General features: G+C 48.0%; 1 protein-coding gene across 1 annotated transcript in view; it reads left to right on the forward strand.

Moving 5' to 3' along the window:
* LOC145361258 (glycerol-3-phosphate acyltransferase 4-like) overlaps positions 1–24,178 on the forward strand; it is a 40,239-nt gene that overhangs the window by 13,943 nt on the left and 2,118 nt on the right. The window contains exons 2-5 of the mRNA XM_080216890.1: positions 10,346–10,415; positions 12,599–12,899; positions 21,630–21,704; positions 22,925–23,014. Of these exons, the coding sequence (XP_080073016.1) occupies positions 10,346–10,415; positions 12,599–12,899; positions 21,630–21,704; positions 22,925–23,014 (536 nt within the window). The remainder of the gene's footprint in view (positions 1–10,345; positions 10,416–12,598; positions 12,900–21,629; positions 21,705–22,924; positions 23,015–24,178) is intronic.

The following is a 24,178-nucleotide window of genomic DNA, read 5'->3' on the forward strand; positions in this document are numbered from 1 at the left end:
AGTGAGAGTAATGAGGACCAGCAGGCCTTCAGCTTGTGGAACGGGAACCAGCTGTTGCACGGTATCATCTTGGGAAACAAACTCAAACTCACCAGAAGTTATCAGTGCCCTTTGTTCGTCTCAGAGTTTGATGGATGGACAAAGAGGAGGGGCGTTTGATTGAAAACTCAACTGGTCCAGTCATGTTCTTTAGGGAAGGAAATCTGCTGTCCTTAGCCAGTCTGGCCTACATGTGATTCCAGAGCCACAGCCATGTGGTTGACTCTCAACTGCCCTGAGGCAACCAGGGATGGGCAATAAACACTGGCCCAGTCAGCGATACCTGTGTCCCATGAATGAATAATAAAAAAAGGTAGCTCTTTCAGAGCCGGTACACGTATACGGGCCAAATGGCCACCACTGTATGATATCTGCAGCCAGTGTCTGTCTCCAGCTTGGTGTAGTGTAGGTGAGGAGTTGTATTACAGCCTTTGTCTTTCCCTTTCTCTTATTACCCATATTTGCGCAACTCTGGTTCATTGGAATTGCTGATCTCTTCTACATTCCAGGCAGATTTTAAACTGTATTCTTGAGAATCTGATTTAAGATTGCCTTGGACTGATTGCAGGACTGTTAAAATGCTTGTATTCCACGTATCACTTTGTTGAGTTTGCGTCATTTCCTCGTTCTTGTCCTCACTGTAACAGTGAGCTGGGATCTGCTTTAACACGGAGATGGTGTCGAGATGCCGGCGTTGGACTGGGGGAAGCACACGTAAGAAGTCTCACAACACCAGCTTAAAGCCCAACAGGTTTACTTGGTAGCACAAGCCACAAGCCTGCAGAGCACTGCTCCCTCATCAGGTGAGTGGGAGTTCTGTTCACAAACGGCATGTAAAGACACAAACACAATTTACAAAATAATGGTTGGAATGCAAGTCTTTGCAGGTAATCAAGTCTTAAAGTTACAGACAATGTGAGTGGAGAGAGGGTTAAGCACAGGTTAAAGAGAAACTTGGCCAAGTTCCACGCACATGAGGAAGGCCTCGACCGGGATCTTGGGTTCATGTCACACAATCTGTAACCCCCACTACTGGCCTGGAGTTGCAAAATCTCACGAACTGTCCTGGCTAGAACAATACACATCTCTTTAACCTGTGCTTAACTTTCTCTCCACTCACAATGTCTGTACCTTTAAGACTTGACTACCTGTAAAGACTTGCATTCCAACCATTATTTTGTAAATTGAGTTTGTGTCTTTACTTGCCCTGTTTGTGAACAGAACTTCCACTCACCTGATGAAGGAGCAGCACGCCAAAAGCTACTGACTTGTGCTGTCAAATAAACCTGTTGGACTTTACACAGAGAATCAGGGAGAGCCGTTGTGTGGAACTGAATGGTAATTGTTGGCCCCTGACGTTCTCTTTTTGAGACCCGGCAATGGAGATTTTTCTCTGTCCACGTCTCTGCTTGAAGCCCGCTCAGTATTCTTGAATGCAAGTGTGCCTGTTTGAACAGATTGAAAAGTAAGTGCTTTGCACATCCTTGGGCAGTCCCTATTTTCTGGGTGTGGAAGTGGTGAGATTTTCCTCCGTTCAGTGGGGGTGACATGGTGGCACAGCAGTTAGCACTGCTGCCTCACAGTGCCAGGGACCTGGGTTCGGTTCCCAGCTTGTCTGTATGAGTCTGCATGGGTTTTCTCCGGGAGCTCCGGTTTCCTCCCACACTCCAAAGATGTACAGTTAGGTGGATTGGCCATGCTAAATTATTCCTTAGTGTCCAAAGATGTGCTGGTCAGTTGGACTGGTCATGCTAAATTGCCCCTCAGTATCCAAAAGATGTGCAGATTAGGAGGGTTGGCCATGCTCAATTGCCCCTTAGTTCCCAAAGATGTGTAGGTTAGGTGCATTAGCTATGCTAAATTGCTCCTTAGTGTCCTGGGATGCACAGGTTAGAGAGATTAGCAAGGTAAATACATGGAGTTACTGAGTTAGTGCCTGAGTGGGATTGTTGTGGGTGCAGAATCAATGGGCTGAATGGCCTCCTCGTGCATTGTCGGGATTCTGGGATTTCTAATTCAACCTCTTCACCCTCTTCTGATACGCACAGAAAATACCTCTTTTAAATGAGGCTGATCAGTATTAGCAGGTCTGAGCTGCAGAGTTCATTGGAGAGTTCCTTTTCACTCCAGAACAATTACTTTGAATCAGCATTAACTTTGTGTTCAACTCCACATCTTGTGCTGCACGTTAAGTTCTTCTTTTATTCTATTCCACTGATGGTACTACACTGCATAGTGTGATATTGAGTCATGCAGATTGAAGTCTCAATGCCCTCCCCCTCTCCCCAGACCAGGCTAAGGGGTAGTAACAGTTGACCACAGCTCTAGCTTGTCCCCATGGATACCTGGAAAGTACAGACGCTGAGTGAGACAGAATTGGATTTGGCTGTGACGACCCGCTGTACCAGTCGTCTATCCAAACAAGTCTATTGAAGTGAGCCGGTTGGGCAATGGGACTTGTGCAACCCAGCGTGAGTCGGCAAACCTGCCCAACAAAAGTGCCAAGTTTCTCAGACATCCATAAGAACATAAGAACATAAGAACATAAGAAATAGGAGCAGGAGTAGGCCTCCAGCCCTTCGAGCCTGCCAGGGCACATGCCCACACCTAGATGCTTTGAGCTGCTGCTGGACAGCATGTGGAGACTGACCTTCTTCCCCCTTGTTACTTTTGGCTGCTGTGCAGAGGAAATTATTGCCCCTGGACAGACTGGCCAAGTGTTCGAGACGTCCTGGTTCAGTGTCACACTGTGCAATGCTGTTGGCACCAGCTGACTTGCGCCCTTTCTCAGGCAAGGCTCTTGGTGTGTGGGATGACGTTATGAGGGACATAAATAGACAGGAAGAAACCTCGTGGGGTGGCAGGTCGGCACAGTGGGTTAGCACTGCTGCCTCACAGCCCCAGGAACCCGGGTTCGATTCCCGGCTCGGGTCACTGCCAGCGTGGAGTCTGCACGTTCTCCCCGTGTCTGCGTGGGTTTCCTCCGGGTGCTCTGGTGTCCTCCCACAGTCCGAAAGACGTGCTAGTTAGGTGCTAAATTCTTCCTCGGTGAACCGGAACGGGAGTGTGGCGACTAGGGGAATTTCACAATGACTTCATTACAGTGTTAATCTCAGCCTTACTTCTGACACTAATAAATAAACATTATTACTTTTCCCCCTTGGTGGAGGGATCGGTGACTGGAGGACGGAGATTGGAGGTGAGGGGGTTTGAGGAAAAACACTTTCACCCAGAGGGCGATGTATACTCGGAGTTGAATCTGGATGGGATGGTTTCTCTGAAGCCCTGGGCACTCTGTGCCGCTCAGTGGATACGACCACAACAAGGTCACTTTTCTCAATTTCCATTGTCTCTTCCCTTCTGCTCCGTATCAGTGAGTCAGGCAGTTCGCCTCAAGCAGTGCAGAGGCTGTTCCCCAGGCCTGCTGATTAATACAACTCCCTCACTTTGCACCGATACTTAATAGCAGAGTAACAAGGCACCTCCTCTGCTGCTTAATCAGACCCGGCTGCTATGTTCGCCAGCGTGAAGCATAGTGGTCCCAGTGTGAGGATGGGGTACGGTGCTGTATAAATGTGTAATTGATCGTGTCAGCACTGAGCTGTGCTGAAATGTTGTCCAGGGGGTTAACCCTAAGCTGGGGATACATAATCAGTTCCGTCTCTGAGAGAGAGGTTCCGTTCTTGGAAGCAGTATGGAAAGTTTACCTGGCTTGGAGCTGGAAAATTCCAGTTTAATAACCATCCTGGGCTGAGGCACAGCAAAGAATTGTCGGGCAACGATTTCTGTTCATCTTTAAGGACAAACAGTTCATACTCGACTCTCTGGAACAGCGACTGCATGGAGTTGAGTGAAGTTACATTAAAAATCAGGCTTGCCACTTGTTATTTATATGTCAATTTTAGACTTAAGCAACTCAAACCATTCCTCTTGGTCGCTGTTTTACTGCTGCTGTCTCAATCACTTCACTACTTTTGTCATAGTCTCGTACTCATCACCACGTGGTTGTCAAACATCGAAACAAGAAGCAGGAGGAGGCCATTCGGCCCTTCGAGCCTGCTCCACCATTCATTGTGATCAAGGCTCAGCATCAAATTCAATATCTTGATATCCCCACCTCTCCCCGCCCCAGATCCCTTGATCCTTTTAGCCCCAAGCTCTATATCTAATTTCTTTTTGAAATCACACAACATTTTAGCCTCACTACTTCCTGTAGTAATGAATTCCACACATTCACCACCCTCCGGGTGAAGAAATTTCTCCTCACCTCAGTTCTGAAAGATTTACCCCTTATCCTCAAACTATGACTCCTAATTCTGGGTGCCCCCACCATCGGGTAAGTTCTTTCTGAATCTAATCCTGTTAGAATTTTATAAGTTTCTATGAGATCCCCTCTCACTCTTCTAAATTCCAGTGAATGTAATCCTAACCGACTCGGTCTCTCCTCATATGACAGACCTGCCATCCCAGGAATCAGCCTGGGAAACCTTCGCGATACTTCCCCTGTAGCAAGGACATCCTTCCTCAGATAAGGACACCAAAACTGCACACAGTACTCCAAGTGTGAGTAAAGAATCTACCTCGGTCATCCCTCAAAAAAAATCTTTACTCAGAGGACTAAGAGCGTGGAATGCCCTGTCTGCAATAGTAGTGGATTAGCCCACATGAAGGGCTTTTAAATAGTCATTGGATAAACATATGGATGGTATTGGAATAGTGTAGGTTAGATGGGCTTTAGATTTGTTTCACAGGTTGGCAAACATCGAGGGCCGAAGGGCCTGTACTGCGCTGTAATGTTCTTTGTTCTAACCAATGACCTTTACAATTGCAGCAAAAAATCCCTATTCCTATACTCAAATCCTCTCACTCAGAAAGATTACATTTGCCTTCTTTACTCCCAGCTGTACCTGTGTGCTTAGTTTCAGATATGGCTTCAGTCAATAAATTTTAAAGTAGGGTTGAGAATGCCCTAAGTTATGTCATTAACCACTGTGATTCCATTAAAGTGAAAATGATATTGATAATCAGTGAACCAGTTTGGTTATGGAGACTTTGCTGGCTGTTCAAGCCATGGAATCCTTTTTGAAACAAGATTTCTTGCTACACAGAAGGTTAAAATGCTCTGTTAACTTACTAGAAAAACAGAAATTAGATTGACTGATTCAAAAAAATGGTTGTGAGATACTTAATACACCACATCAACTGCATTCCCCTCAACCCTCTTCATCAGTCCCATCAAGGAACTCAGTCAAGTTCGTTAAGTATGGTTTGCCTTTAACAAGTCCGTGGATAATGGCTAATTTTGTCCTTGTTGAGTGTGCTCCCACTGATGTTGATGCTGCCTGGCCTCCAGTTATTGGGTTTAGCATTCTTCCTGAACAAGGGTGTACCATTTGGAATCCTCCACTCCTATAACCTAAGGGGGATCGAAAAATGGGAGCAGTGTCTCTCCAGTTGGCACCCCCAACAACTTAGGATGTATCCCATCCAGACAGGCTGACTTCTCCACTCAGAAGGCTGCCAAAGTTTTAACTATTTCTAAGTCTATTTTCCTGTCATCCAGTTTCTCCACTACCTCCAGCTTGACTCTTTAACTGTATCATTTTCTTAGTGAAGGCAATGTTATTTATCACCCAGTCATGCATTCTGATTCCACAAGAAGATCTTTTTTAGATACTAAAGCTCCTACCTTTTCATTGTGTATACGTTGCAAAAGATTTGTGTCCCTCTTGGTGTTAGCTGTAATTTATTCTTATACTCCATCTGTGTCTTTCTTTGCTCCTTTTTGGGTATCTTTACCTTTGTTCCTTATTCTTTCCAATAACTATTTGAATGTTGACGACATTATGATCACTCTTTCCCAAATGTTCCTTACTAAAACATTTACCACCTGCCTCATTGTGTCCCAGAGCCAGAGCTACTCCCTTCCTCGTTGGCCTGGAAATGTACAGATCAGGAATAATCTCTTGTGTATATCTACTGAATTCTTACACCATCTCTTTGTCTTTCCCCGCTGGGGGTTATTCACGGTCTGTGGTGTAATTTACTCCATGGTACGTTCTGCTGAATCTTGGTTGTACTGAACTGGGAATGAGTCACTGAATGTAGGTGCAGGTGGATGGTAAAGATCCCATGTAAATATTTGAAGAGGGATTTTTGAATCCTGGCCAACATTCCTCCCTCAACCCATACCACAAAAAACAATTAAGTGGCCATTCAACTCCTAAGTGGGAACGTGCGGCGTTCAAGTGGCTTTAACTTCAGAGTAACTTATTGTTGTCTGCAAGCTATGATGGCTTGAAATACAAGTCCCTTTCGTAGTGGTCGCTGATCGAGAACAATTTGCCCATTTCCTGAGGGTTCTCAGTGGGGGCTGCTGCCATTCATTGGCCCTGCTGCTAATGCTGTGTGTGTAGATACAGTACAGTAGATGCCCTTCTTCACAAGGCAGTGGATATCCCAAGTCAGCGTTCCGGGATAGCTGACACGGTCGACGTTGTCTTGCCTTCTCAATCCGTCTCCCGTGGCCAGCTAATTGGGGCGCTTGTGCTATTGGGAGTATGCATATAGCTTCTGAACTTGGCTTTCACTTGTATACTGTCAGTCTATTCTTACCCATTTCAAAGGTTCATCCTGCCACTCTGCACTTCCATGAGGCATTGATCACCGTAATCTTCCTAGAATAGTCGCAGCCTTAACAGCTGTACTGATTCCGGGAAGTGGTGCTTCTCTCTGCATTTGCCAACTAGTTTCAGCACGTGTGTGTGTGCGCGTGTGTTTGTGTGTGCGCACGTGTGTGTGTGTCTCTGCCTGCCTGTGCAAGAGTTGGTGTGTGTCTGCCTGACTATGTCTGTGTGTGTGAAGACCCAGTGGGTCACTTACAGAGCCACACACGCCCGGAAGGTTCAGTGTTCGTTCTGTACCGAGTTATCTAACCTCGTTCGGGCAAGCTGCAATTACTCTTCTCGCTTCTGAGCGAGAGGGGGAATTGGGAAACATTCCCAATCCTGAAGTCTTTTACCTGCTGGAAAGTATGTATTTTGCCCAGCAAAGAGTCATAAATTCCCGACAGTGCAGAAGGAGGCCATTTGACCCATCGGGTCTGCACCGACCGCAATCCTACCTCGGCCCTATTCCAGTAACCCCTCGTATTTATCCTGCTAAATCCCCTTGACGCTAAGGGGCAATTTAGCATGGGCAATCCATCTAACCTGCGTATCTTTGGACTGTGGGAGGAAACCCATACAGACACGGAAAATGTGCAATCTGCATACAGACGGTGACCCAAGCCGAGAATCGAACCTGGGTCCTCGGAGCTGTGAGGCAGCAGTGCTCATCACTGTGCCACTGAGCCGCCCATATAGGGTAAGGATAGAACGAGGCCGTCTGTCGACACTCACCATCCCAAAAATGACAGCAGTAATCTATACAGAACTGTATACAGTTACAGTTCTATACAGTGGAATTGACACTGGACTAGCAAGCCAGAGACCTCTGGGGACCCAGGTTCGATTCCCACCACAGCAGGTGGTGAAATTTGAATTCAAATAAAATCTGGGATTAAAAATGTAGTGATGACCATGAAACCATTGTCGATTGTCGGAAAAACCCATCTGGTTCACTAATGCCCTTTAGGGAAGGAAATTTGTCGTACTGCCAGGACCCGGGTTCGATTCCTGACTTGGGTCACTGTTTGTGCAAAGTCTGCATGTTCTCCCCATGTCTGTGTGGGTTTTCTCCAGGTGCTCCCGTTTCCTCCCACAGCCTGAAAGATGTGCTGGTTCGGTGCTAAATTCTCCCTCAGTGTAACCCGAAAAGGCGCCAGAATGTGGCGACTGGGGTATTTTCACAGTAACTTCATTGCAGTGTTAATGTGAGCCTACTTGTCACACTAATAAAATAAAAATAAGTGACTCCAGAGCCACAGCAATGTGGTTGACTCTTAAATGTTCTGAGGGATGGGCAATAAATGCTGGCCCAGCCAGTGACACCTAACTCCCATGAATGAATAAATGAAAAAAATTAAACATCAAAGCAGTTTGAGGCTAGACCTGTCAGATGGTCTTCCCTTCCCTGGGCCATAAGAACATAAGAACATAAGAAATAGGAGCAGAAGTAGGCCATCTGGCCCTTCGAGCCTGCCCCGCCATTCAATAAGATCATGGCTGATCTGTCGTGGCTCAGTTCCACTTTCCCGCCCTCTCCCCATAACCCTTAATCCCTTCTCTTATCAAAAACCCATCAACCCGCTTCTTAAAAATATTTAGCGAGGCAGCCTCCACCACTTCAACGGGCAGAGAATTCCAGAGATTCACCACCCTTTGAGTGAAGAAGTTCCTCCTCAACTCCGTTCTGAACCGCCCCCCCTTTATCTTGAGGCTGTGCCCCCTAGTCCTACTGTCTTTTTTGAGCGGGAAGAGTCTTTCCACCTCTATCCTATCCATCCCATTCATCATCTTATACGTCTCAATGAGATCTCCCCTCATTCTTCTAAACTCTAACGAGTACAAGCCTAGTTTATTCAGCCTCTCCTCATAGCTCAACCCCCTCAACTCCGGTATCAGCCTAGTAAACCTCCTCTGCACTCCCTCCAAGGCCAAAATATCCTTGCGCAGGTGCGGCGCCCAAAACTGCACACAGTACTCCAGCTGCGGCCTCACCAATGCCCTATACAGCTGCAGCAAGACCTCCCTACTTTTATATTCAATCCCGCTCGCTATGAAGGCCAGCATCCCATTCGCCTTCCTGACCACCTGCTGCACCTGCAGGCTGGGTTTTTGCGACTCATGCACAAGGACCCCGAGGTCCCTCTGCACCGTCGCCTGCTGCAGTTTTTCGCCACGTAAGTAATAGTCCTTCCTACCATTCTTCCTACCAAAGTGGACCACCTCACACTTGCCAACATTAAATTCCATTTGCCATTTCCTGGCCCATTCGCCCAGCCTATCTAGATCCTTCTGCAGACTCTCCACACCCTCCGCACAATTTGCCTTTCCCCCAATCTTGGTGTCATCAGCAAATTTCGACACCCTACACTCGGTTCCCTCCTCCAGATCATCTATATAAATGGTAAATAGCTGAGGCCCCAGCACCGACCCCTGGGGCACCCCACTAGTCACCAACCGCCAATCCGAATAGCACCCATTGACCCCCACTCTCTGCCTCCTATTTGACAACCAATCCTCTATCCACGCTAACACCCTACCCCCAACTCCATGTCCTCTGACCTTCTGCAGTAACCTCTTGTGAGGTACCTTATCAAACGCCTTCTGAAAATCCAGAAAGACCACATCCACCGGCTCTCCTCTATCCACCGCCCTAGACACATCCTCATAGAACTCCAGTAAATTTGTCAGACACGACTTCCCTTTAATGAAACCGTGTTGCGTCTGCCCTATCAAGCAATTCCCTTCAAGATGCCTCGCAATTTCCTCCTTAATGACGGATTCTAACATTTTACCTACCACAGACGTTAAACTAACCGGCCTGTAATTCCCCGCCTTTTGCCTGGCACCCTTCTTAAACAACGGCGTAACATTAGCCGTTTTCCAATCCTCCGGCACTTCCCCGGAATCCAGCGACGTCTGGAAAATAACCACCAAGGCATCCACTATCACCTCCGCCATTTCTTTCAGAACCCTCGGATGCATTCCACCCGGTCCTGGGGACTTGTCCACAATCAGCCCCTCCAGTCTGTTGCGCACCACCTCTCTAGTAACAGTAATGTCATTAAGACCCTCCAGTCCTACCACCTTTCCATCGCTAACACCCGGCAAATTATTCACGTCCTCCTCCGTGAAGACAGAAACAAAAAAGTTATTCAAGACCTTAGCCATATCCCCATCCCCTACCACTAGGTCCCCTTTCTCATCCGCTAAGGGACCAACGTTCACCCTAGCCAGCCTCTTCCTTTTTATATATTTATAAAAACTCTTGCTATCCTTTTTTATATTAAGCGCTAGCCCAGCTTCATAGCTTCTTCTACCCTCCTTTATCAACTTTTTTGTCAATCTTTGTTGACATTTAAACCTCTCCCAATCCTCTTCTCGCCCACTGCTCTTAGCTACTCTAAATTCCTCCGCTTTTAATTTAACACTTTCCTGCCGGGGAACAGGAACTGGTCATCAGGTTCAGCTCCCCCGGGGCTGTTTGTAATCGCTGCAGTATTGGACACGATCTAAAACATTGTCAGTAACTGCCCTAAACTGGGATCCTCTCCATTTTGTGATCTTTCGATGTGCCCGCACACTCCCATTGGGAGTTTTTCATACCGGGTCAGTGAGTGTTTCTGCTTTCCTTTTTTCAGTGGGCGACACTGCGGATAGAAAGAGGGGCTCGAGAGAGGAAGCAGCTGATCTACAAAACCAACTCCAATGGTAAGTACCAAACGCTGACCGCTCTGTCATGATGAGAGTGGGACGGGGAGACGTGGGATCGTCGCCTCCACCCTGTCCAACAAGAGCTGGTGCAGACGGAACTGACCCATTGCGCACCACCAAGCCATAGGATCCTTCAATTTGCAGCAAGTACCATGTTTGACTGGCTGAACCTTACGGTTGAGTTGGCCTCGCGGTATTATCACAAGACTATTAATCCAGAAGTTCACCTAATGTCCTGGGTTCGAATCCCGCCACGGCAGACGGTGGAATTTGAATTCAATAAAACCAAAATCTGGAATTAAGAATCTACCATTGTCGATTCAGAAACCATTGTCAATTGTCGAAAAACCGATCTGGTTCACTAATGTCCTTTACGGAAGGAAATCTGCAGTCCTTACCTCGTCTGGGCTACATGTGACTCCAGAACACAGCAATGTGGTTGACTCTCAACTGCCCTCTGAAATGATCTAGTGAGCCAGTCAGTTCAAGGGCGACTAGGGATGGGCAATAAATGCTGGCCCAGCCAGTGACGCTCATGTCCCACGAATGAATAAAAAGAAACAAATAAAGTGAACAAGGTAATGCTGGTGTGTATCGCCGCTTGGATAACCGGTGGGTTAGCAATGTGAAATATCAGCCCATCTAATCCAGGCAAGTGATGGTTAGAATCCACAGAATCCCTCCAGTGCAGAAGGAGCCTATTCTGCCCATCGAGTCTGCGCCAACCATAATCCCACCCAGGCCCAATCCCCTTAACCCCATGTATTTACCCTCGCGAGTCCCCTTGATACTAAGGGGCAATTTAGCGTGGCCAATCCACCTAATCCGCACATCTTTGGAGTGTGGGAGGAAACCGGAGCACCTGGAGGAAACCCACACAGACACAGAGAGAACATGCAAACTCCACACAGTGACCCAAGCCGGGAATCGAACCCGGGTCCCTGGCACTGAGAGGCAGCAGTGTTAACCCACTGTGCCACCCCACACATAGTTGATGGGATGGAATGACTGACCAGCATTGCAGCAAGCCGAGGCAACATGGCGGAAAGATAGAGAGAGAGAAGTCAAGAACAGTGGCGAACATCCTAGCACTAGACTGCTGCTGCAGTGTGACACCAGGCAAGAAAGCTTGGGACTAGCACAGGCCAATTCCCTGATGGGAGCAGGGTGATTTGATCACCCTAGACTAGCAATATCCAGAATCCTGGGCTAATGCTCCAGTTCAAATCCCACCGGAGCAACTTGTGAGAATTTAAGTTCAGTTAATGAATGAGCCAGGAATACAAAGCTAGTCTTAATGATGACTGCCAAAAAGGTACCGGATTGACTTAGAAACCCATCTGGTTCACTAGTGTCTTTTTGGGAAGGAAATATGCCCTGGTATGTAATTCCTGCCTCCCTCAGAATAGTTTCATGTCCCTGTCTCCTGGCCTGAGGGCAAAGCTCGATCTCCATGGAACCAAAGGAAGTCTTCAAATTGAAAAGAAACTATTTTCGCTAAAGTTAAAGTTTAGTTATCAGTGCCACAAGTAGGCTTACGTTAACACTGCAGTGAAGTTACTGTGAAAATCCCTGATCGCCATACTCGAGCAACTGGTTCGGGTACACTGAGGGAGAACTTAGCATCTAACCTGCATGTCTTTCGGACTGTGGGAGGAAACCGGAGACCCGGAGGAAAGCCACACAGACATGGGGAGAAAGCGCAGACTCCACACAGACAGTGACCCAAGCCAGGAATCGAACGTGGGTCCCTGGCGCTGCGAGGCAGCATTGCTAACCACTGTGCCACCCTTTTGGGTGCAAAAGATACACAGCATGATAGCAGAGATACAACAGATGTGTTGTACTCAGACAGTGACCAATGTGGGGCTCTGCTCTCCGGAAGCAAGGACGATTAGATGAAAAGGGGTTGAAAATTGCAAGATTTTGGTTGCAGACTCGGGGAGAAAGTGCAGACTCTGCACAAACAGTGACCCGAAACCAGGAATCAAACTTGGGTTTCCTGGTGCTGTGAGGCAGCAGTGCTAACCACTGTGCCACCCTGTTCAGAGTGGCCACTGGCTGCGTATTATGTGCCAGTTTCTCTGTTAATGTGAGTGGTTTCCTCAAGCCCTTCCCCCAACTGGTGTTGTCGAGGTGACGGTGCACAAAGTGTAATGTCTTTATCTCTCCCCTCCTAGGTATAATCGTGAAGGAGCCCACGTCTCTGGAAGAGGAGATAAAGCAGATGAGGCGGAATGGGAGCAACAGAGCCCTGGACAGTCGGGAGGAGTTTGAAATGTCTGATATCTTCTACTTCTGCAGGAAGGGCGTGGAGACCATCGTGGACGACGAGGTCACCAAGCGGTTCTCCGCTGAGGAGCTGGAGTCTTGGAACTTGATGACAAGGACAAACAATAATTTTCAGTACATCAGCCTCCGCCTGACTATCCTCTGGGGTTTGGGTGTTTTTGTCCGCTACTGCTTTTTACTGCCGCTGAGGTAAGCACAGAGTTGTCGTGTCAGGATTACTCGGTGAGACCTTGCCCGTGCAGTGTCTCGTTTCTCCTCCATCTGCAATGTTGTGAGCAGAAAACCGTGTGGAATCTCCTGCGGACTCTTTGGATTCCGACTCCAGATGTTTCTGGGTAGTTTTGGGCTCAGTGCTGTCTCCCAGATTAATGTTATCTCTTTGTCTTTCTCATAGAGAGGAGAGAAATATCTCAAAATCTCTGCAGCTGTACAGAATCTGAGTTGGGCCTCATTTGGAATATTGTGTTTAATTCTGGGTTGCCACGTTATCAGAAGGATGTGGATGCTTTGGACGGGGTACAGAAGAGGTTTACCAGGATGTTGCCTGGTCTGGAGGGCACTAGCTATGAGGAGAGGTTGGATGAACTCAGTTTGTTCTCACTGGAACAGTGAAGGTTGACGGGGTGACCTGTTAGAAATTTACAAGATTTGAGTGGCATGGACAGACTGGATAGTCAGATGCTCTTTCCTAGGGGAGAAAAGTCAAGTATTAGGGGACATGGGTTTTAAGGTGCGTGGGGAAAAGTTTAGAGGAGATGTGCGAGGCAAGTTTTTTAGAGGGTTGAGAATGTTCGGAAGGCGCTGCCCGGGGAAGTGGTGGCACCGGACACGATAGCGGCATTTAAGGGGCAACTGGAAGGATATGTGAATAGGATGGGAATGGAAGGATATGGACTCTGTAAATGCAGACGGTTTTAGTTTAGGCAGGCATGATGATTGGCTCAGGCTTGGAGGGCCTGTTCCTGTGCTGTACTGTCCTTTGTTCTTTGAAAGGTTGCTTGGGGGGTAGCAGGCCTGGTTGTGATGCCTGTCGTGGTGGAACAGCTCACTGCTCCCAGTTTTGTCCACTCCCTTTCTCTAGGTACCCGTGGGTGTGGCTTTCTGGGTTGTAAGGTGCTCCCAGGCCTTGAGAAGCATTATAACAACATTGGTGGGCGTGCATTAATATCCCAGCAATGGAGACATCTTGTCCTGAGATTGATCGTAAGAAGACACCATTGCAGGTCATGGCCCATTTATCTCCAAATTTGCAGACGATACAAAGTTGGGTGTGAGGGTGAGCTGTGAGGAGGATACAGAGATGCTTCAGCGTGATTTAGACAGGCTGTGTATGTGGGTACAATGCATGGCAGTGCAGTATAATGTGGATAAATGTGAGGTTATCGACTTTGGTAGCAGTGATAGGAACGCAGATTATTATTTGAATGGGTATAAATCGAGAGAGGTGGATACCCAATGAGTCATCGTGCATCAGTTGGTGAAAGTGAGCGCGCAGGTACAGCAGGCAGTAAAGAAGGCAAATGCTATGTTGGCCTTCATAGCGAGAGGATTTGAGTACAGGGATAGGGATGTTTTGCTGCAATTATACAGGGTGTTGTGAGGCTAGACCTGGAGTATTGTGTGGAGTTTTGGTCTCCTTATCTGAGGAAGGATGCCCTTGCTGTAGAGGGAGTACAGTGGAGGTTTACCAGGCTGATTCCTGGGGTGGCAGGTCTGTCATATGAGGAGAGACTAAGTCGGTTAGGATTATATTCACTGGAGTTCAGAAGAGTGAGAGGGGATCTCAGAAACTTATAAAATTCTAACAGGGTTAGACAGGGTAGATTCAGAAAGAAAGTTCCCGATGGTGGGGGGAGTACAGAACTAGGGGGTCATAGTTTGAGAATAAGGGGTAAACCTTTTAAAACCGAGGTGAGGGGAAATTTCTTCACCCAGAGGGTGGTGAATGTGTGGAATTCACTCCCACAGAAAGTAGTTGAGGCCAAAACGTTGTCTGATTTCATGAAGAAAGTAGATATAGCTCTTGGAGCTAAAGGGACCAAGAGGAGGAAGGGAAGGAATTGGGATATTGAATTTGATGATCAGCCATGATCAAGAGGAATGGCGGAACAGGCTCGAATGGTCTCCTCCTGTTTCTAGTTTCTGTGTTAGATTGCACAGTCTAAATAGAGAAAAGCAGTGTGCCAATTGCTCTTGGCACCCAGTGTTTCAGCAGACAGTGAAGGACAAGGATACCCCTTCGTTGAGTGTTTTAAAAAAGCCATTGACTTGAGTTGGAATGAGTTCAGGGTCCCTTTCGCAATTATGAAGTGTAATATTTCAAATGTGTTCCAGTAACAGGACACAGAACAGCATTTTTTTAATGTCCTGTGTGTCCTTGAGTGAAGGAGAGGCAAGTGTTGGGATTGGGAAATCAAACTTCACATTGTGACACCATATTATCAACATTGCAGTGAGGCTGCGGCGCTCAGTGTAAACCCTGGAGTGGATACTGAGATACACTGGCACAAAGTCTAAAAACAAAATGACAACTGCAAGGATGATCTGAGGGAGGAAGTGAGTGCGGGCATCATGATTCCTATAAATGCACATACTGTGTGGTGGTTGGGGGGGGGGCGCGTGGTGAAGAGAGTAGAGAGCATGGAGGAGAGAAGAGCTTGGATAAGACTTTCAGCAACAGACAGCCTGAGGCAGGGCCACTAGCTGACAGCGTCACAGCCTTTTGATGGCGAGGATGGTGTGGCAATCTTAGCTCACGTCTAATAAGGTGACAAAGTTCTGGTTGCTTTCATTTGATTTACTTATTATTACTACATGTATTAGCACACAGTGAAGAGTACTGTTTCCAGCGCGCTTTACAGACAAAGCATACCCTTCAGAGAGAAGGAAAGACGAGAGTGCAGAATGTAGTGTAACAGTCATAGCTAGTGTACAGAGAAAGACCAACTTAATGTGAGGTAGATTCACTCAAAAGTCTGATGGCAGCAGGGAAGAAGCTGTTTTTGAGTTGGTTGGTTCGTGACCTCAGACTTTTGTATCTTTTTCCCGACGGAAGAAGTTGGAAGAGAGAATGTCCAGGGTGCGTGGGGTCCTTGATTATGCTGGCTGCTTTTCTGAGGCAGTGGGAAGTGTAGACAGGGCCAATGGATGGGAGACTGGTTTGAGTGATGGACTGGGCGTCGTTCACAGCTGGAACTCGTAACCAGAATTCAGCTGAAGACCGTGCACAGTGTTGAGTGTTCCTTTCTACCCTATCATCAATTTTACACAAGGTGTTCTTTGTGTTTGTCATGGTCACTTCTGTCGATGGACTTGATGTCCCTCATAGTTTGGAGCGCATCTTTACTTCCAACATCAGAGTCATTGAATTATCAAATCTACAGTGCAGAAGGAGGCCATTTGGCCCATCGAGCCTGCACCAACAACAATCCCACCAATTGACCTGGAAGTGGCAGCAATAGACTACGTACTAGACAGTTTGACCTCCAACCTGTTTATCCTGTGTTCCCGGTTTTGAAAGTTGCACCTTTGCGGAACAGGAGTGTGACATGGACCAAGTATCACAGAATCCCTACGATGCAGAAAGAGGTCATTCAGCCCATCGAGCCTGCACTGACTCTGCCTGGTAGTCATGATGTGGAGATGCTGGCGTTGGACTGGAATAAAACAGAAAGAAATCCCACAACTCCAGCTTAAAGTCCAACAGGTTTATTTGTAGCAAAAACTGCAAGCTTTCGGAACAGGCTGCCCTTCGTCAGGTAGCTTTTGCTACATATAAACTTGTTGGACTTTAAGCTGGTGTTCTGGGATTTCTTTCTGTCTGGCAGAGTATCTTAGCCATGCCCTCTCCCTGTCCCGGTAACCCCCCACACATTTACCATGATTAATTACCAATCTGCTGCTAAAGTTTTTTTTTCCAAAAGGAGTGTCACATAGAATCACACTGCGCAGAAGAGGCCCTTCGGCCCATTGAGTCTGCACCGACACATTAGAGACACCTGAACTCCCACCTAATCCCAGCACTTGACCCATAATCCTGAATGTGATGATATGCCTAGTGCTCATCCAGGTACTTTTTCAAGGATGTCAGGCAGCACATTCCAGACCCTCACCACCCTCTGGGGAAAAAGGTTTTTCTTCACATCTCCCTAAACCTCTTGTCCCTCACCTATCTCCCCTCATGGCTGACCTTTCAACTAAGGGGAACAGCTGCTCCTTATCCCCTCTGTCCATGCCCCTCATAATCTTGTGCACCACAAATGGGTTGTCCTTCAGTCTTCTCTGCTCCAACAAAAACAACCCAGCCTCTCTCTCGTCATAACTTAAATGTCCCATGTTTCTTCAGAAGGAACTCTTCAAATGCAGATCATGAAAATACAACAAAACTTACTCCAACTTAGAAATCAAAAAAAAGGATTTAATAAAGAAACTTTATTACTCCAAACTTGGGACCTCGCCCTGGGCCACTCCAGGCTCCACACAGTTCCAAGCAGGTTCTTATTTATAGTGAGTTAGCTGACCATCACATCACTCTGTAATTGGTTCCATGGTTTACTGGGTCAGCTGACCCTTACAGTTTGTCACCCTTGGTCACATGACATCCAATACAAAGTTGTCAGCGGTGACATTCTAACACACTGTCCCAGGCAGCATCCCGGTGAATCTCTTCTGCATCCCCTTCCAGTGCGATCACATCTTTCCTATAATTCATGGGCTCTGAAAGGAGTTTAGTTTCAATTCCTGCTGGTATACTGTCGGCTTACGTTGGGTTAACTCGCGGGCAGACAAGCCATTAGGAAATAATAATAAGTTGCAATACAAAGAGATACATCCCAGTTCACGCATGTATTTATCTAGCTGGTGAACAAATAGTCTAATCTCCTTTGCTCACCTTGTTTCCACATCGCTTCAATCCACTCATGTTGACTGAATTTCCCCACCAACCCTGGTAAAGAATTCTGCAACCTCACAGCTGATTGAAGACCTTTTTCCACCCTCTTGGGAGACGATGGCCTCGTGTATCACCGCTAGACTATTAATCCAACTAATGTTCTGGGGACCCAGGTTTGAATCCCATCACCGCAGTTCGTGGATTTTGAATTATAAGAACATAAGAAATAGGAGCAGGAGTAGGCCATCTAGCCCTTCGAGCCTGCCCCGCCATTCAATAAGATCATGGCTGATCTGTCGTGGCTCATCAATAAAAAAAATCTGGAATTAAGAATCTACTGATGACCATGATTGTCGGAAAAACTCATCTGGTTCCTTTCGGGAAGGAAATCCTTACCCGGTCTGGCCTACATGTGACACTAGACTATGAATCCAGAAACTCAGCTCATGTTCTGGGGACCCCAGTTCGAATCCTGTCACAGCAGATGGTAAAATTTGAATTCAATAAAAATAACATCTGGAATCCCCAAAGGTAGGGGAGTCTAAAACTAGAGGGCGTAGGTTTAAAGTGAGAGGGGAGAGATACAAAAGGGTCCAGAGGGGCAATTATTTCACAGAGGGCGATGAGTGTCTGGAACAAGCTGCCAGAGTTAGAGGCGGGTACAATTTTATCTTTTAAAAAGCATTTAGATAGTTACATGGGTACAGTGGGTATAGAGGGATATGGGCCAAATGTGGGCAACTGGGATTAGTTTAGGGGTTTTAAAAAAAGGGGGCAGCATGGACAAGTTGGGCCGAATGGCCTGTTTGCATGCTGTAAACCTCTATGACTCTATAATAAAGATGACCATGAAACCATGTCGATTGTCGAAAAAATGTGTCTGGTTCACCAATATCCTTTAGGGAAGGAAATCTGCCTTCCTTACCTGCTCTGGCCTACATGCGACTCCAGAGCCACAGCAATGTGGTTGACTCTCAGCTGCCCTTGGGCAATTAGGGATGGGCAATAAATGCTGGTCCAGCCAGTGATGCCCATGTCCCATGAATGAATTAGAAAAAAAGAACTCTGCCAACTAATGAATGTTCATTCAGGTCTGCGTGGACACATATGAAACACCTGAACTCCCAACCTAATCCTATCTATGACGTGCCAAGTGCTCATCCAGGTACTTGTTAAAGGAAGTGAGGCAACCTGCGTCTACCACCCTCCCAAGCAGCGCATTCCAGATCGTCACCCCTTCTGCCAAACCCTCAGGCACTGGCACCATTCCCTGTGAGGCGTGAGCAGACTTGTGTGTCTGAAGGTATTCTGCTTGCTCCCTGCCTCCTTGCGAGATAGTTTCAACACTAATCAGCTACTTCCCATAATCTCAATGAGATTTAAACTGACTGGTCATTGATACAGTGACTGATTACTAGGCTCTGAGAGCTGAATGAAGTGGCTCCTTTAACCTTAAAAAGCTACGCTGAGATGACGAGTATAAGACTTCAGATGATTCGGATGTTGTTCTTGTGACAGATTATTATTTGAATGGGTGTAAATTGAGAGAGGTGGATACCCAGCGAGACCTTGGAGTCCTCGTGCATCAGTCACTGAAAGTAGGCACGCAGGTACAGCAGGCAATGAAGAAAGAAAATGATATGTTGGCCTTCATAGCGAGAGGATCTGAGTATAGGGACAGGGATGTTTTGCTGCAGTTGTACAGGGCGTTGGTGAGACCACATCTGGAGTATTGTGTGCAGTTTTGGTGTCCTTATCTGAGGAAGGATGTCCTTGCTGTAGAGGGAGTACAGTGAAGGTTTACCAGGCTGATTCCTGGGGTGGCAGGTCTGTCATATGAGGAGAGACTAAGACAGTTAGGATTATATTCACTGGAGTTTAAGAGACTGAGGGGGGGGATCTCATAGAAACTTATAAAATTCTAACAGGGTTAGACAGGGTAGATTCAGAAAGAATGTTCCTGATGGTGAGGGAGTTCAGAACTTGGGGATCATAGTTTGAGGATGAGGGGTAAACCTGAGGTGAGGAGAAATTTCTTCACCCAGAGGGTGGTGAATGTGTGCAATTCACTCCCACGGAAAGTAGTTGAGGCCAAAATGTGTGATTTCAAGAAGAAATTAGATCTAGCTCTTGGGGCTAAAGGGATCGAGGGATATGGGAATTGGGCGGGGGGGGTGGGGAGGGGGATCAGGATATTGAATTTGATGATCAGCCATGATCAAAATGAATGGTGGAGCAGGTTCCAAGGGCCGAACGGCCTTCTCCTGCTTCTAGTTTCCACGTGTGACGGTATTACTGAGTCAGGGCTCAGTGTTCAGGGTGTGTGCCAGGAGTGTGACCACCGGCTGATCTCTGGCTCTCTGAAACTGCTTTAATGTTTTTCTCCTCCTCGGGCTGTTTCCCACATAGCAGCTGGCTGGCGAATCACCAGGTGACCTTTCTGTGTGTGCATGTGCATGCGCGCCAGTCAGCTAGTGATAGTGGACCCATATTGTCACTGCAAGTGCCCGAGCTCTCTGTGTTGGAATTATAGACTGCCTTGCCTCGACACACTGACTCCTCCGGACAAACAACTGCTGGTTACAAATAGCATCTCCAGTCCAGTCCCTTCTCACCAGAAATAAAATCATAGAATAGCATAGGTCTGAATGAAGGATACCATTCAGCCCATCAGCTCTTTCGGAGAGCTATCCCTCACTGCCTTACGGAATAAAATCATAGAATCCCTGCAGTGCAGAAGGAGGCCATTCGGCCCATCAATTCTGCATTGACAACAATCCCACCCAGGCCCTATCCCTGTAACCTCCACATATTTACCCTAGCTGGTCCCCTTAACCCTAAGGGGCAATTTAGCGTGGCCAATCCACCTCACCTGCACGTCTTTTGCACTGCGAGGAAACTGGAGCGTGTGAAGGAAACCCGTGCAGACATGGGGAGAACATGCAGACTCTGCACAGACGACAACCCGAGGTGGGAATCAAACCTGGGTCCCTGGCGCTGTGCGGCAGCAGTGAACATAAGAACATAAGAAATAGGAGCATGAGTAGGCCATCCAGCCCCTCGAGCCTGCCCCGCCATTCAATAAGATCATGGCTGATCTGTCGTGTCTCAGTTCCACATTCCCGCCCTCTCCCCGTAACCCTTAATCCCCTTGCCTATCAAAAACCCATCAACCCGGGTCTTAAAAATATTTAGCAAGGCAGCCTCCACCACCTCAACGGGCAGAGAATTCCAGAGATTCACCACCCTTTGAGTGAAGAAGTTCCTCCTCAACTCTGTTCTAAACTGCCCCCCCCACCCCCCCCCCCCCTTTATCTTGAGGCTGTGCCCCCTAGTCCTACTGTCCTTTCTGAGTGGGAAGAGTCTCTCCACCTCTATCCTATCCATCCCATTCATCATCTTATACGTCTCAATGAGATCTCCCCTCATCCTTCTAAACTCTAACGAGTACAAGCCTAATTTATTCAGCCTCTCCTCATAGCTCAACCCCCTCAACTCCGGTATCAGCCTAGTAAACCTCCTCTGCACTCCCTCCAAGGCCAAAGTATCCTTGCGCAGGTGCGGCGCCCAAAACTGCACACAGTACTCCAGCTGCGGCCTCACCAATGCCCTATACAGCCGCAGCAAGACCTCCCTACTTTTATATTCAATCCCCCTCGCTATGAAGGCCAGCATCCCATTCGCCTTCCTGACCACCTGCTGCACCTGCAAGCTGGGTTTTTGCGACTCATGCTAACCAGTGTGCTGCCCTGATTTTGATTAGCACTGAATCCATCAAAAGGAAGAGTGAATTGGAAACATCTTTTGACCCTTCGTGAGGCCAATGTGGGTTTTTTTTTTAAAAAGAGCAGGAATGATAACGTGGAAACTGCAGGGAATGAATGGGAGATAGAAGGTTCTGAAAACAGTGCTGTCTTCTCCCGATTGGTTTGCTGTCTCCTTGGAGTTTATATGAAGCCTGTGTTGGAAAAGGATTGTTGTAAACTGCATTAAATCCTAATTGTGTGATATTCTTGTTGTGTCTGTAGGGTTACCCTGGCAATCACTGGAATCAGCTTGTTGGTAATCGGGACGACCATGGTGGGATATTTGCCAAATGGCTGGTGAGTGCTGTCTCTGCTAGAACCAGGTAGAGGGCTCTTGTTCATCCCTCTAGATCCACCTTTCCCACTGCCGCATCCTCACTGACGATGTCCACTCGGACTGAGCTCCAATTGCAGAGCTCTGATCCCTAGCCGGGGTGGCCATTCCTCGCAAAGGAAGTCCAGGGCGATATTTCAACTGAGCCGCGGCCAAATCCTGTCCTCATCTGATGTCCAGGGACTTGGTTTCGTTATGTCCCCTCCTCATTGCTGCAAATGCGCACATTCCAGCAGATTACTGGACTGTGTAGCTGAGGGCACTTGTACCCAACTGGTATTGTCAACCTGAACCTTAATACCATAGCAATTACACACCGTCTTGCAATGAAACATCTGATGGCTGCAGTCAGCTGAGTCATGCTTCCCTCAGTTCTCCCCACAGATATATTTGTGCTTTCCTTATCATAATTCAGGCAGAAGGTCAATGCTTCCAAGTTGGTGCAGTCAGGAGTGTGCTGGAGGGAGTGCTACACAAGTGATGTACTGAAGATCCTTTGACTGTTTGTTATTTCGTAGAATCACTGAATCCCTACAATGCAGAAGGAGACCTGTCGGCCCATTGGGTCTGCACCGACCACAATCCCATCCAGGACCTATCCCCGTAACCCCATATATTTACCCTGCCGGTCCCCTGACACTAAGGGACAATTTAACACGGTCAGGCCACCTAACCTGCACATCTTTTGGACTGTGGGAGGAAACCGAAGCATCCAGAGGAAACAGGGAGAGCGTGCAGACTCCGCATAGACAGTTACCCATGCCGGGAATCGAACCCGGATCCCTGGTGCTGTGAGGCAGTAGTGCTGACCACTGTGCCGCCTGTTGAGGGTGTCTATAAGATTTATGAGCAGGCTCTGTTTGGTCAAACCTGTGCCAGATTGAGTGGGAATAGGGGGAGGTTTGGAAATGGTAGTCTTCAGTTTCTCCTCCAGTATTCAGCGGTGCACTTAGCAGTGGGAGCTCTGGCTGGTTTCTGTTTGCTCTCCTGTGTGAAGGGACAGCGAGACCCATTGTAATCCTCACACTGAACTCTGCTGATGTAGACTGACATTCAGTGTGGCATTCTGAACAGTTCCACTGGGGGTTTTGTCCATTTTATTTCATTCTTTTATGTGCACTGTGTCTTCTGTTTGCCTCGCCATTGACTGAAGTTTGGCAGTGTTTCTGCTCCCTTTGTCCAGGTTGAAAGACTTTCTCAGCAAGCACATACACTTGATGTGTTACCGGATTTGTGTGCGGGCACTGACAGCAATCATTCACTATCATGACAGGTGTGTAACATGCTGCTTCTCTATCCCAGAACCTGGCATCATGGCTTTTATATGACAGCTATCGGTCTTGTTTGAAGCACGTTCTGTTGTTTGGGACAGTCTGTAAATTAGGAAAGTTGTTTAAATGGCACTGTCTCCGTCCCTGCCTCAGTGCAGTTCCTGTGCAGCCAACAGGAACACTGAATGCACAGGCAGCATTTTCAACATGAACCGCCACTCCACTGCCACCCGCCCACTCACCCACCCACTCACTCACCAACCCTTCTCCTGATCCTCTTACTCCCTTCCCCTCTCTCTCCTCTCTCCTTCCCTCCCCCTCACTCACTCACACACACTGTGTTCCCTTCTCCTGATCCCCTCACCTACTTGCTCACTCACCATTCCTTCTCTTGATCCCCTCCCACACTCACACTGTTTCTCACCATTTCCTTCTCCCGATCCCTGCACTCACTCAGCATCCGCCCCTCCTGACAGTCTCCCTCTCCTCACTCACTCACTCACTCAGCATTCTCATCTCCCCACTCATTCACCCCCCGCCCCCATTGTTTGCCTCTCCCCATCCCCCACTCACTCAAGTCGTCCTCACCTGATCACTCCTTCATTTACTCACTCACTGTTCCCGTATCCTGATTCCCTCACTCACTCGTACCCCTTCACAGCTTTCTGCTTGCTGCCCTGTGAGCTGGGCCTCTGGAGAGTGGGGAGCGAGCAGGAGAGTGTATGGGAGAGGGGGGAGCGAGCAGGAGTGTGTATGGGAGAGGGAGGGACCGAGCAGGAGAGTGTATGGGGGTGGGGCGCGAGCAGGAGTGTGTACGGGAGAGGGGGAAGCGAGCAGGAGTGTGTACGGGAGAGGGGGAAGCGAGCAGGAGTGTGTACGGGAGAGGGGGAAGCGAGCAGGAGTGTGTATGGGGGGTGGGGGGGGTGCATGAGCAGGAGTGTGTATGGGGGGTGGGGGGGGTGCATGAGCAGGAGTGTGTATGGGGGGTCGGGGGGGGCGCGAGCAGGAGTGTGTATGGGGGGTGGGGCGCGAGCAGGAGTGTGTACGGGAGGGGGGGGGAGCGAGCAGGAGTGTGTATGGGAGAAAGGGGGGAGCGAGCAGGAGAGTGTATGGGGGGTGGGGGGGGCGCGAGCAGGAGTGTGTATGGGAGAGTGGATGGGGAGGAG

The sequence above is a fragment of the Carcharhinus amblyrhynchos genome, chromosome 34, assembly GCF_965287045.1.
Source record: "Carcharhinus amblyrhynchos chromosome 34, sCarAmb.v2.hapA, whole genome shotgun sequence".
NCBI lineage: Eukaryota > Metazoa > Chordata > Chondrichthyes > Carcharhiniformes > Carcharhinidae > Carcharhinus > Carcharhinus amblyrhynchos.